The sequence below is a fragment of the Chelonoidis abingdonii genome, chromosome 6 (assembly GCF_003597395.2).
Source record: "Chelonoidis abingdonii isolate Lonesome George chromosome 6, CheloAbing_2.0, whole genome shotgun sequence".
NCBI classification, from domain to species: Eukaryota; Metazoa; Chordata; order Testudines; family Testudinidae; genus Chelonoidis; species Chelonoidis abingdonii.
Genome location: NC_133774.1, coordinates 125479375 through 125494514, shown reverse-complemented (window position 1 = coordinate 125494514; position 15140 = coordinate 125479375). Strand labels below are relative to the sequence as shown.

General features: G+C 43.0%; 1 protein-coding gene across 1 annotated transcript; it reads left to right on the top strand.

Moving 5' to 3' along the window:
- Positions 1-1695: 1695 nt before the first annotated feature.
- LOC116818932 (perilipin-3-like) lies at positions 1696-11877 on the top strand. Its single transcript, XM_032770215.2, is given in 9 exon segments — positions 1696-1710; positions 2648-2682; positions 2684-2771; positions 3635-3830; positions 7115-7197; positions 7840-8125; positions 9315-9514; positions 10790-10918; positions 11100-11877. Coding segments are annotated over 9 exon segments (1383 nt in total). The 3' UTR covers positions 11451-11877.
- The last annotated feature ends 3263 nt before the right edge of the window (positions 11878-15140 follow it).

The following is a 15140-nucleotide window of genomic DNA, read 5'->3' as shown; positions in this document are numbered from 1 at the left end:
ACCTGGTGCAGCTTAAAGTTGCACCTAATGGCAGTGTGACATGAGAATCTACTGGGGAGTCATTCTGTGACTTTTGTTCTAGTTTCTTCCAACACATCATCAAGATATTAATAGATGTTATCAAGCCACAGTAAGTTAGAGGACAAGGTAGCATTCAACCACAGGCTCTAAAGCAATGTGAAAATAAAGTGGTTGAACTGATAACAGATGTGAAATCTAACTTTGAAGTGTGCTACTATTTGATAGCTGGCGTAACTCCTAAAAATGTGCTACCAAATCATCCTGGGAACTCGGGCCAGGAAAAATGAACTGTATTACTTGGCAAATTAAAGCCAAGTTTAAAATCTAAATAAGCATCAGATAAACAAGTGTGGCTTTTGTACAACAAAATTATCCTTTCAAACCTATTAATTCTTTGAGGGCCTAGTGGAGAAAGCAGGAGTGGGAGATATTTATTTAGGTTTTTAAGAAGGCTCTTGAGTGCTTAACAAGAAGTTATTAAACAAAATAAACTAAAGCAGTAAGAAGCAAAAGTCTGTCCTGAACTATAAATTGGTTCAGAGGAAACTGAGGATAAACTTATGCTGAACTGACCAGAAGTGAAGCATTCAACTGTTCACCATAGTTAATATTTCACATATTTGGCTGCAGCAGGGGGTGAGCAGTCAGCAGTTGGGGATGGGGAGAAGGAACTAATAGACAAGAATTTTAGTCTAAAACTAGAGGCATGAAGCATGTCAGAGTGATCTTGAAAACAAAGAAGCTAGGATGGGTCAAATCCCCTTAATCAAATGCATGTTAGCAGACTCAACATGAATATTCAATGGTGTTCTACATGTACTTAAGTATATGGGGAAGAGACACACAAAAATGTGCAGTACTAAAATGTCAAACATCAGTAAAAACTGAAATTAATGCAAAAGGCTGAACTTGTGTTGCTATGTAAATTGGTGTTAAAAGCTAACCTCAAATAGTGTTCATTTCTAGTCATAGCAAAGATATAGAGAGCAGTAATCAAAAGGGTAACAGCTGTCACAGTATCTAAGCCATGTAAACTTCCCTATGTACAGACTAAAAATTAGAACTGTCTAGTTTTTAAAAAATGTGGTAGAGTTTTTCAAAAACATGTACCTCTTACAGCAAGTTCTAGAAGTTGGTAATGCATTCTATATCATAGAATATTAGGGTTGGAAGAAACCTCAGGAGGTCATCTAGATGAATCCCCTGCTCAAAGTAAGACCAACCCCAACTAAATCATCCCAGCCAGGGCTTTGTCAAGCTGGGCCTTAAGAACCTCTAAGGATGGAGTTTCACCACTCTCCTAGGGAAACAGCTTTTCCGATTATCCAACCTAGACTTCCCCCCACTGCAACTTGAGACCATTGCTCCTTGTTCTGTTGGCTGTTCTCAGTGATGGCAGATGAGTTCCATTCTCTTTGTAACACCTTAGGTAGGTGAAGGCTATTATCAAATCCCACCTCACTCTTCTGCAAGCTAAATAAGCCCAGTTCCCTCAGCCTCTACTCATAAGTCATGTGCCCCAACCTCCTTGTTACTTTAGTTTGGTTTTTTGTCCTATGCTGGACTCTGTCCAACTTGTAATGACATACTCAGAGTTTAGCAATGCTAAACATTTAGACTTAGTTGCCACCATGCTGGCATGCAAGGATAACTAGACTTGTGCTTCAGCACCCAATGTCCAGGAATCAGGTATTGGGTTAAGAACCTCACCTTCCCATATGAATGTTAATTCAGAACAGTACAGCTGGAGACAGTATATTGGCCTAGATGGCTATGGGAAGTCCTATATTTATAAGGTGTACTACCTCTATTAGAGGTCAAACTCACTAATGTGGTGGTGTCTTGACTTTGACTCCCCAACAAAATCAGAAGAAATGCACATCTGAATGTGGGGAGGCAGTAGGTGACATTGAAAGCAGGAATAGAAATTCTGGTTGAGACAGACTTCTCTGAAGAGTCTTCAGAAATTAAATTCACATGGAAGTGGTACAATAATTGTCTGCCAAACACAATTCAGCTGTTACCCTCTATTCCATTTTTAGCTTGTGTAGTTGAGATGGACTAAAGAGTCTCAACTCTTTTGGCTAAATAAAGTTACTGTTACGGGGTTTTCCCACTACATCCAAGCTTAAAAATCTTGACTCTCTGTACTGCTGACCTAGCCTAAACCACCTGTCAGAAGCCCTCTAACTGGACATACCAAAGGCTAGCCCTCTGGTGGTCAGTATTTGACTACTCCCAAAGCTGGCCCTATCTAAGCAAGTAACACCTGGCCCCCACTTAAGTTCTAGACTCTTCTTTCAATTAGGAAGGTGGGACTGACCTTGTGACCAGAACTAAAGAAACCAGCAATTCTTTTTCCTAAAAAAGTGTAAAGACATGCTCAGCAATTCTTTCTCCAAATAGATCATAGCATTGCATATTGTACCTGACATGATATAGGCAATATGCTATCCTCTCCAAAAGTTTCCTGATGACTTCATTCCTGAGATGAGAACTCTCTCCTTTTTCCCCCCTTCCCCTCTGTTTGGAACAGCACTTGCCCCCTCTTTTACAATAAGCTTTGAAAGCAGGAAGGAGTAGATGGCAATCTTTAGCCTGTTGGACTTAGAGCTCAATCTTGCAGAGAGTGGTATGGCTCAGGATAAGATGCCTCACCTTTTTTCTTTTCAGTGGTATCTAACTTCATCATGTCTATAGACGAAAACAAAACAAATACTGCTTTCCTAGAGACTGATCCGGAGAAGCAGGTAGGTACACTATTGGTTGCTAAGTAAGTAGAGTTAAAGCAGGCTTGTAAACTAGCCTATAACACAATCAGATTATTTTTCATAGAAAAAAGAGGCACTCTAATTCTCCCCAAAGACATGGGAACAAACTACTGGATGCAATTCTACAGCCTGTCTACTGCAGGACAAGCCTAGGTCACAACAGTCCCTTCTTACCTTACACTAATTCATGAGTGTTAAAAAAAAAAATGACAACCACTGCCATAACGAACTTGCAATGAAATCACATCCGGTCTCTAACATATTCCCTTTGGTCTGCCAGAGCCTGACTTCACTGGGAGTTGAGCATAACTGGTAGCTGATAGAACTCCCTAAAGCTTCAGTTCATGCCACAATCTTGTCTCTTATCTGAAGCTTTCTTGGGATTGGTAAAGAAGTCCTACCTCTTGTGTGATTGGTGCTAATTGCACCTACTGATCAAACTACTGTACACTATTAGCAAGCTTCAACACTGCCTACAGGTGTGGCTAGTAGCACCTTAAACTAATCTGATTGCTTTCCTGGACTTTAGAGTGTAGTAGAGCATCTTGGGTGGGACATCTGACATAAGTCTCTCTTCAGTCTGCAAACATTCTAGTTCTATCCCAGGAACAGACTTGCAAAACTATTAGCAAGTGATAGATTAGTTCTTGCATGGCCTCTCAGCAAAATACTGCTGGTAAGGAAGCATCTGGAAGAGAAACTAACCCTTTGCTGGAGTCCCTGAAAATGTTAGGAGGTACAGATTCAACAGCCCTAAGACCCCAGGTCACACCTGAGAATATCTGTGCAAGTGTTACTGAGGATCTGTTTTAACCAGCTAGACTCTAACTTTCTTCCCTTAGAGTGCAGTGAGTAGAGTGGCCAATCTGCCACTGGTCAGCTCTACCTATGACAAGGTTTCTGCTACTTACACTGCCACTAAAGAAGACCATTCACTCATAAAGTCCGTCTGTGGTGTTGCAGAGATGGGAGCAAAGACAATAGCTACTGCTGCAGTTGGTGGTGTACAACCAATTCTGACCACGCTTGAACCTCAGAGTGAGTAACACTGTACCTGGGTGACAAGGGCATTTCTGCAAAAAGGCATATTGGGTGGGAACTGAAGGTGAAGCAGCCTTTCCATGTGAAATAGTGCAGGTTCATGCTGTATGGGCTGACATCACCTCCAAAGAGGAGGATAACGAATAAAATATTTTATTCAGCGCCCAAAACTACTAGGCAACATAGACATTTAAGACCAATCCTGCTCTGAAAAACCTACAATGTAAATAAACATGCAGACAGAGGAGAGATGGCAAACTATTAACAGGCCTTTCCTTATAGGTTTTAACTTTTGGCAGTTGGGTTTTGTCTTGATCTTTGGCAACTTTGCTCATCAAAACTGACATTCTGTCTTATTAAATATACCAACCAAATTGCTCAACTTTACAGTCAAATCCATAAAACCTACACTGCTTATCTAGTCCTGTCCAAGTTGACAGCTTACTTACCAGCCAATAAACTGCTGGGTAACTTAACCAGCTAAAGCATAACCGTAAATACTACAGTACTGGCCTACAAAACTCAATTACATAAATCAGATGGAATGCAGCCAGCAGTACAGAAGAGAAATCTTAAGCAGTTTTCATTGATGTGGTTTTGCCAGGACAGATAAATCTGACAAATGTGAATAAACTGGGCCAAAAGAAATCTGAGGTTCAACAAGGACAAGTGCAGGGCTCTGCATGTAAGACAGAAGAATCCCATGCACTGCTACAAGCTGGAGACCAACTGGCTAAGGTCAGGTCTGCAGAAAAGAACCGGGAGATTAGAGTGGATATGAATCAGTGTGTCCTCCTTTGCCAAGAAGGCTAAAAGCATATTGGGCTGCATTAGTAGAAGCATTGCCAGCAGCTCAAGGAGAAGTGATTCCCCTCCTATGTGGCAGCTATGAGGCCACATCTGGAGTATTGCTCCAGTTTTGGGCCCCACTACAGAAAAGATGTGGACAAATTGGAGAGATCCCAATGGAGGGCAACAAAAATGATTAGGGGGCTGAGGCACATGACTATGAGGGGAGGCTGAGGGAACTGGGCTGGCTTAGCTGCAAAGTAGAAGAGAGGGGGACTGATGGCAGCCTTCAATTATCTGAAGGGGGATTCCAAAGAGGACGGAGCTAGGTTTTTGATAGAACAAAAAGAAATGATTTCAAATTGGAGTGGGGGTGGTCTCAGTTGGATATTGTGAAACACTTTTTCACTAGCAGGGTCATGAAGCACTGGAATGGGTTACCTAGGGAGGTGGTGGAATCTCCATCTTTAGGTTTTTAAGGCCTGGCTTGACAAAGCCCTGTCTGGGATGATTTTAGTCAGGGGTTGGCCCTGCTTTGAGCAGGGGGTTGGACTAGCTGACCTCCTGAGTTCTCTTGCAACCTTAATCTATGACTCACTGTTTAGATTCCTTAATTTGAAGACAAAGGTCTTGCCACTGATCCTGCTCTCCATTAAGTCACATGACAATGTTTTTTAGATTCAAAGGCAATATAGCAACATTAAAAACCTAGTTTGAGTTGCCATAGCCAAATACTAATTTGTAAGGCCCTACTTGAATTGTGGGATGACTGTCAAAATTGTGGCTTGGTTGTGGACAAAGTATGGAAAATTGCAGAAAAGTAGTAATGGACCTTAGTTACTGCAAATAAGTCATTACTGTTCTGCACAGCTGAGAGTAGGGGGAGGGGAGTTCCGTCAGCAGTAACAGAGCTCAGTAACAGCTCCTACAGGCAAAATTGGAGTGAAAGCCTAATATTACAGAAGTCTCAATATCACAAGTTAAGTAGGGATTTACTAACTTAACTTACAATAGCAGATAATGTGATAGTTAGCATGGATTTGTCAAAAACAAATCATGCCAAACCAACCTGATGGCTTTCTTTGGCAGGGTAACAAGTCTTGTGAGAGGGGTGGGGTGGGGGGGCAAGCAGTAGACATGGCACATTTCTAGTAAAGCTTTAGATACAGTCTTGCATGACCTTATCATAAACTAGGAAAATCCAGCCTACATAGAGGTACCATAAGGTGGGTGTAAAACTGGTGGAAAGACTGTTCCCAAAGAGGAGTAGTTAGTGTTTCATAGCCAAGCTGGAAGGGCATCACAAGTCAGGTCCTGCAGGGATCAGTTCTCGGTCCAGTTCTGTTCAATATCTCAATCATTAGATAATGGCAGAGTACCCTTATAAAGTTTCCAGATACCACCAAGCTGGGTGGAGGTGCAAGTGCTTTGGAGTGCATTTAAACTTGAAATGGTCTGAAGTAAACAGGATGAAATTCAATAAAGACAAATGCAAAGTGCTCCACTTAGGCAGGAACAATCAGGTGTGCGTGTGCACCTGATATGAGAAATGACTGCCTAGGAAGGAGTACTGCAGAAAGTGGTCTGGGGATCATAGTGGACCACAAACTAAATGAGTCAGTGTAACACTGCAAAAAAGCAAGCATTATTCTGGGATGTTTTAGCAGGAGTCTTGTAAGCAAGACATGAAGTAATATTTATGCTCCACTCTAATTAGACTTCAACTGGAGTATTGTGTCCAGTTCTAGGCACCACATTTCAAAAAATGTAGACAAACTGGAGAGTCCAGAGAAGAGCAACAAATGATTAAAGGTCTAGGAAACCTGACCTGTCAGGGAAGACTGAGAAAATTGGGTTTCTTTCCTTCTGGAAAAGAGAAGGAACATAAAAGTTTCTTACAAAGAAGGGAGAAGAATTATTCTTGTTAACCTTTGAGGATATGCCAAGAAGAAATGGGTTTAAATTGCAGTATGGGAGGCTTAGGTGGGACATTAGGGAAAAACTTCCTAACTGTCAGGGTGGTTAAGCACTAGAATAAATTTGCCTAGGGAGGTTGGAATCTCCCTCACTGGGGATTTTAAGAGCAGATTAGACAAACACCTATCTGGGATGGTCTAGATAATACTTAGCTCTGCCATGAGGGCAGGGGACCAGACTAGATTACTTCTCAATGTCCCTTCCAGGCCTATGATTCTAAACACTTCCAAAGTACCTGCATAATTAAACATTGACTTACTCACGGCCTCTTCCTAGAGGTATAGCAAGCCATAGACTTCTCACCCACAATCTGCTTATTTTGTAATAGGGGAGCACCTTGGTGTCCTAAATGACAGTCCAAATCCCATTTGTCTAGGCACTGTAAGCATTGTAACAGGACCTCCTCTGACTTAATCTCTCAAAATCAGTCGTCTCAGTTCCAAGCTTTCCCTGATACTCCAGGGAACTCTCTTAAAACTGAAAAGAATTAAGGGACTAAAGTTGGCTTTTTACAGTTGCAGCAGTAAATGAATATGCCTGCAAAGGACTGGACAAGCTGGAGGAGAAACTGCCAATTCTTCAACAGCCAGCTGATAAGGTAACTTTTGTCAAGAGAACTGTTGGACAGAAGGATGCAGCAGTCTTACTTTGATTTAAAATCTAAATGAGCAGCTCCTGATGTCAGTCATAGGAGCAGTCCCTGGTCATAAGGCCTTGGCCAAACCACATGGCTGCCTTGAAACAAAGGCCGGCAGTAAGGAGCTGCCCCAAATGAAGGCTGTTCTGATGGAAGAAACTACTAGTGGGGAAAATAAGGAAGTGAAGTTAGTGCTGAAGGCTGAGGCCACGTCTATACGACGTGCCATATCGGCGCGTTACAATCAATTGCTCAGGGATCGCTATATCGCGTCTCATCTAGACGTGATATATCAATCCCCGAGCACGCTTACATCGATTCCGGAACTCCACCAAAACCAACGGAGTTCCGGAATCGACATGGCGAGCCGCGCACATTGATCCTGCGCGGTGAAGACGGGTGAGTAGATTGATTTTAGATAATTGATTTCAGCTACGCTATTCTTGTAGCTGAAATTGCGTATCTAAAATCGATTTTCGCTCGTCGTGTAGACCTGGCCTGAGACTAGAAATCTGTATGGATTGAGCGTGGCACATCCCCACTAATACCACTCTTGTACTTGTTCATAATCTGTTAACACCACTTTTTTTTCCCCTTTGCCAGGTGATCTCAAGCACCAAGGAGCTAGTATCTTCCACAGTAACAGGCACCAAGGATGCAGTTGTCGGTGCTGTCACAGAAGCGAAGGATGTAGTAACTGGAATAATGGGGAAGACAAAAGAGACTGTGCAGGGTAGTTTGGATGCCACCAGATCTGTAATGACTAGCAGCATGAGTGCTGTCATGGAATCCAGTGTGGGGCAGAAGGTTGTGAGCAGCATTGACACGTTGCTGGGGAAATCAGAGGAACTGGTGGACTTCTACCTCCCAATAACAGATGAAGAATTAGGTCAGTGCACTTTTCCCAGTACACTAAATCTAGGAGATATAACCCTGACTTCCTGAGAATGTTAAATGTCTACTCATACTACAAGTGGCAGATTATACAATTTAGGTATCTTCACAAACAAATGTCCCTTCCATAAAGCATGCATTAAACCACAAGTGGGGGAAGGTGTTTGGAATGCAGGATCAGAACCACAACTCTGGCTCTACAGAAACGAACATGCAGCTCTAATCTCAAGATGCTAATTAACATCTTCACTGAGGCTACCTGGTGCAGGCTTAGAGCTTCTGGCCCATAACATGGGGCTGATTGGCATGGCTTCCTAGGACTGCATTGTCTGCAGCAAACTTGAGTTGAATTTAGGATTTCGTGGGTGGGGGTCTAGCTGCAGGTACTACAGAGTTGATAGTGACTGTTCACACATCTAGGTCTCTACCATCCCAAAGCTTAATCTATACAATAGATGCTAAAATAGCTTTACATACTGCTCCTGTTCCCCTTCCTTTTCTAAACAGGTGAGTACTATGCAGGTGTTGCTCCACTGTATACAAAGCATTACATAAGATGGGCTAAAGTCTCTAAGTGCACAGACCTCACAGTTGGTCTGGACTCCGAATACAGGGTATTTTAGCAGCATGAACTCTCTAACAAACTGCCTTTAAGAGCTGATCAACTAGTAATCAGGATAATCTGTCAAACCTTTGCAATGATGATCTCTTAGCCTACTACTCCACTAGGTAATGGCTTCCCCTACCCAAATCATCTTGTACTAAAGCTATTTAAAGAGGCTGACTTGAGACAGGCTGCAGGCACTTTGCTGTAACTGGAATAGCCCCTATTATAGGCTGTCACTGGGAGTCTGCTTACTACAGTAGTGCACAAATACTAATCCTCTCATGACTAGATTAACATGAACACCTGTCATTAGCTATAAATGACTGATCCTGTTTTAGTTCAATTATATGGCCTGCTTGGCTCTTGGTGTATCAAATGAAATAATCTGGGTACTGAGTTAACTAAGAATGTTTGTGCTGCACAAGCAAGAATTGGTGGGGGGGAGGGGAAGGATTCCTAGCACCAGGGAGTGATTACAACAGATCAAAATTTGTCCTCCTGCCCTATCACCATGGTACTTCATCTGACTCTCTCAGCCTTGGCTAGGATTAAACCTTGTTCTTCTCATTCCTTTCAGTTAAGCTTGCAACATCTCTGGAGGGGTTTGAAGTGGCCTCTGTAGAGCAGCAGAGACAGCCAAAGAGTTACTATGTACGTTTGGGTGCCCTTTCAACCAAACTCCGCCAACGAGCCTACCAGCATTCCCTAAGCAAGGTGAAACAAGTTGGACAAAGCACAAAGGAGGCTCTCTTCCAGCTTCAGCAAACCATTGATCTGGTAGGGAATGCAAATCAGTTTGGCTTTTTTCCCCCTAAAAGCATTCTGTCATGCAGCTGTATAGTGATTGAACCCTGTCCCTATATATGACTAGCTTTCTGTGGGATGCCTATATTTGTCTACAATAGCAAGGCTTACAGCATTGTCATTTGTGGCAGTGGAGCCTGCTTCACAGGTCAGTCTGTAAAAGCAAGGGGGATTGGAGAGGTGGAGAAATACTGCTTCCTCAGAATTTGCTGCCAATTTTTTTAAACTTGCAAATGCTTTCAGATTCACCAGTCATGTGATGCACATCTATTTTCTTAGTAGATACATGCATCTGACAAAGTGGGTATTCACCCACAAAAGCTTATGCTCCAATACATCTGTTAGTCTATAAAGTGCCACAGGACACACTCTTTTTAAGAAAATAGAGGTGAGCAAAAAGCTTTCTCAATCATAAGCAGGGTCCCATGTACTCACTTTCACAGCCATGTCTTGTGAAATCCAGCCTCTAACACAGACTTCTGCTCCAGAGTCTGATTCAGTTTAAACTGATTCTGACACTTCCAGTGTTTTTTAAATCAATTTCTTGTCCCCAGGATTTGATGGCATCTCTTGCAGATAACAAATCGCATGTTCTAAAACAGTCCTTCTAGATCTGAGTACATTAAAGTGAGATGCCAACACATCTAACTGCTAAACACTTCTGTAGACTATATACAAATATTCTTGCAGAAGATGTATGTTGCCTTTCATGTCTCCCAGGTAAGATGTAAAAGACAGACATTGTACTGACACATATTCCATTTTGTCACTGGTTCACTTAAACGTCTAGTCAAAACGAAGCTGTAGCAGAATTTTAGCATGGCTCAGAGCACACTGCAGAACTCACTTCCCCCATGTACTCTGCAAGATGATCCTAAGACAAGACCAACAGACCTGTAACGAGCTGTGATTCTCATGAATGTTTCCATGAAAGCATTTAATATGGCATACAGGACAACTTGTGACATGGGATGGGGAGAGCTCAGATGTCTCATGGCAGTCTTTATTCTAAAATATCCATCACTTGGCATATTCCAGAGAGGACATTCTTTCCCTGAGTTCCCCTCTGGCTGGGTGATCTACCAATAACCAGCAGTGTCATCTCACCAAGACAGCAGAAGCATCCCACCTTTCTATATTGGATGACAGAATTTTCACAGGAATCAACAGCTCTCTAAAGACATTGCTGTTTCTCACTGAAGTCAGACTTCAAGCATCTCATCCCTTTTTTTCTTTTAATTTCTCCAGATTGACTACGCTAAAGAGGCTGTGGGTCCAAAGCTTCATGATGGCCAAGAGAAGCTGAATCAAATGTGGCAGGAGTGGAGCAGGAGGCAGATAGGAGCAAGTGAGGATGAAGACTCTGCAAAGCCAGAGGTATCAGCCTTACTGAACAGTCTGGAATTTGAGGTTACCTCTAGTGTTTAAACACTAGACTATTAGTAGTTAAATTCAGGGGTAGTATTCAGATGTCATGCATTCAACCCTGAACTCTAATTAGAATGTATGAATGTTTTATACATGGTTTTTCCATTAATTGCTAACTTGCTGTTCACAGGTGATTGAGTCTCAGACACTGGCTGTTTCACGCAGCATCATTCATCACTTGCAGGCCATCTGTCTCACCCTAGTATCCAGCATCCAGGGCCTCCCAGCCAATATGCAGGATCAGGTCCAGCAGATCCTAAGTGGCCTAGAAGACCTCCATGCTTCCTTCTCTACAGCTGCTTCATTCCAAGATCTCTCTAGCAGTATCCTCTCCCAGAGCAGAGAGAAGGTGGCCAAAGCACAGGAGTCTCTGAATGAGCTGCTGGAGTATGTGGCGCACAACATTCCCCTCACATGGATTGTGGGACCCATTGCTCCAGCTGGAGACTCTGCAGTGGATGATGAAGTGGAGAAGGACTAGACAATCCTAGCTTCATCTAGACAAAGGAGGACAACACAAGCTCTGAACTCTGCTTGTAAAGGACATGACAGACCTAGAAGTCTTTAGTCTTCAGCCTAAGTTTGACATACTACAGATAATATAAACATGTGGCTTTTCCTTGCCAGCAACTGACATCCATACAACATCTCTTGACCAATTCAATGGGTCAGGAACTCTTTGCTCTGAAATAGACTTTTTTCACGTTTGCAGTCTCAAATCAATTGCTGGCTTGTATACTCCATGTGCAAATAGTCTATGATCAGGTCTAGTGTATGATAGTTTGGCTGCCTGTGAGGCTCAAAGCAAATTCCAACTTGTAACCCTAATGCCCAAAAGTCAGCATGTTGGTCAGAAGCTGATTACTGTAGTTTCTGGGAGAAATATCTCTAGCAAAAGAACCAGTTCAGGTTGCCATCTTGTATTGGATACAAGTAGAAAGTTTGAGACTTGGTGCAAAAGACCAAGTTAACAATGGCTGGCGATCTACTAGACTCTAACTACAAAAAGGATTAGACTTGATCTTTCTCTGTAACAACTGTCTTGCTGCCTCACTTAAAGGGAAGTGATAGGTTCTGCTTAACATGCCACTGCTATATGTCAAATGATATTGTATGAAATAAATACTACCTGCATTCTCAAATAAGTCTCTTGACTTCATTCCGTGAGCCCTTCAAACGTAGCATCAGCCTGGTCCAGAAGGCCTAGCAAGGGCTTCATTGCTTAGTGCTATTCCTAAATGTTGGCAAGAGGTGAGACATCACCTAAACACAATGTAGTTGGCAAGCTTTTCTACACACTGAATAACAACCTCTTTGAAGACCACTCACTGAGCGCTTCAGAACTGATTTGAGCAAATGTTCTCAGCTGAAAGTGCCCCATTCAGTGTCCCTTACTAGAACTTTTCTGATCAATGTTCCCTTTCTCACAACTACATTCTCCAAACTGAGGATAACTATGTAACCTTCCTAGCTGCTGTTGCATAGCCAGTCTTCCTCTAGAAAGTAGCTTGTTTGCATCCTTTCCAGTGTGGCACAATTATACGCCAAAGCTACAGTGAGGAAGAGAGACAAGGCATAAAACTATTGATGTGAAAAACAGTGGGCTTATGTTCCCCCAGGAGCAGTCCTCCTTCTGAATAGGACTTTCTGCAGGTCTTGGTGCATTTCAAAAAGAAAAATGCTAACACTGCCTTCTGCTTGCTGTAAAAATTTTAAGTCAATCAATACCTGTGTAAGCAGGGTCTGATGGAATGCTTTCCTTACAGCTTGCTGGGATGGGGGGAGACCTTAGGTGTATTTACATAAATAGCAGAGCAGGCAGTGTCAGTGATCAACTTTGGCTGGTGTTGAATTACAAATCACCTTAGTACTAAATGCAGGGTAGTGAAACAGTTTAACAATGTAATTCCTGAAGGAATAGAGGAAAGCATGACTGTGATTAACCTATCCCAAATAAAAAGGTTGCCCTCAGTTGAAAATCTTACTCTTCTAAGAAATAGTTAAGTGGAGAGATGGTATGGTAAACACCAGGTAACATACAGAAACCTTTGACTTTGTCTGCATTGTATTTTCATGCCTTCCTAATGATTCCAGCACTTTACACAGCTTGCGCCCTGAAGTGGTCATGGTAAAGCAATGGATCTTGCAGGATAGGGAAGCATAGCTGTGAAAATATGGATCTCCTCCTACCCTACTGATCAAACAAAACAGAAGGCCTGGAGATCAGTCTGTCTTCACAGATGCCAGTCCAAAGTAAGGCTTTTTTTGACCTCTGCACTCCAGTAGAACTGATTTGTAACCTCTGCCGCCTTTAATAGGCAGGGTAAGACACACTGGCTGAACTAAACCAATCTTGGGGCTTTTTTTTAGTTTTGAGGGGGGGGAGAAGTCTTTGAACATCTGTTCCTCTTGTGTCCAGTTCCAGAAGCAAAATAACAATAAATTAAGCTGCCCTGTCTCTTTTGCAAGTGAAACTGCAGTCTGAAAACCTTATTTGTACAGCTCTATGATCATACAATCTCTAGATTGTGTCTCAGACTAAGCAAGTTTGCCCAAGACTTACCTAAGGGCAAATTCAGAACCTCCTGTATTCTGACGCTGAGAGCAATACACTAAAACAGCATAGACTTCAAGCTGACCTACTCTGCATTTTCAAACACATGAATGGGATTGGTGAAGTTGATATAGATTTCCCCATTGCCTTGTTACTAGTATGGTTGTGTATTAGACATGTCTGCCTCTGTTTGTAAAGTGACAGTGGACTAGAGTACGTGTAGCACTACTCGTGCACACTCAATTTGCACAGGAGTAATGTTTTACAGCCAGGCTGCATGCATGTAAATGGTTGCAGTAGAGGATGAGGTTTTCAAAAGATCAGGGGAAGAATCTACCTCCATAAGAGTAAATATGGAACTCACACAGAACTGCTTCATGAGAAGCATGATAAATGTACATGACCAAATTTTCAAAAATATTGAACATTACCACAACTAGGAGCTGATATTTTTTTAACAATTTTCTTAGTAAAAGCCATTTCAGTTAGGAACCTTATTGGCACCTGGAGAAGGTTTTTCAAAATCTCATAGAAGAGAGAATGTTTTGGGGCTATTTAAGAAGGTGCCTGCAGTAAATCAAGATAAATGGTGTCAAGAGACACCAAGAATTATTTTGGAGAATGCAGGCCTTGAAGCTGATTGGGAGAGAATTAGGATGCCTTTAAAATACAGGAGGTCTGTGGCCTGCTTTGTCCTGCTGCTAGCATTTTTCCTTTCCTTGTGTTATGTTCACAGCATGCAAACAGAAGTTAGAATATTTCTTGTTTTTAATCTCTCTGGAAGGTTGCAAAATAACACTGCTTTATTTATTTCTTAAAGTCCAGAACATTAAACAGCCAGAGAGAAAGCTGTCACCTCCCTAATGCACAGAGGCATAACTCCACCCTACCTTACTCTAGGCTGCCTCTTTACAGACTGATTGCAGGAAGACCCAGTTCACATGCTTCCTTACAGAGCCCCTAGCCCAGAGGAGGGCAAAGTGCAGGGCTTTCACTCCAGTCTGTGGGATTGCCAGACCCATGGCAGGGCTAAGGTAGACTCCCTGGCCCTGCACCGCTCCTGGTAGCAGGCAGCACCATGTCCCTGCAGCCCCTGGAGGAGGGGGAGGCAGAGAGATCCATGTGCTGGCCCTGCCCCCACAGCTCCCATTGGCCAGGAACAGGGAACCACAGCCAATGGGAGCTTTGGAGGTGGTGTACAGGCAAGGACAGCATGTGGCAGAGCTGCCTGTCCTGCCCCACACCACCCCAGGAGCCACTGCTGGACAGGCCAGCTGCTTCCAGGAGCAGTGCAGGGCCAGGACAGGCAGGGAGCCTGCCTTCATCACACTGCTACCCTGGAGCCGCTCAAGGTAAGCAGCACTAAGTGGGAGCCTGCACCCCAAACCCAGCTGCACTCCTGCACCCCAACCGCTTGTCCTGAGCCCTTTCCTGCACACTACACCCCCACCCCTGCCCCAGCCTTACATTCATGGCCCTGCATACAATTTCCCTACCCAGCCGTGGCTCTTAGGCCACAAAGTTTGCCCATGCCTGCGCTAGCCTGAAAGCACGACCAGGAATACCCTAAAAATGTGAAGCAATAGCTTAAACTTTAACTTTTCCAGTAGAAGAGTT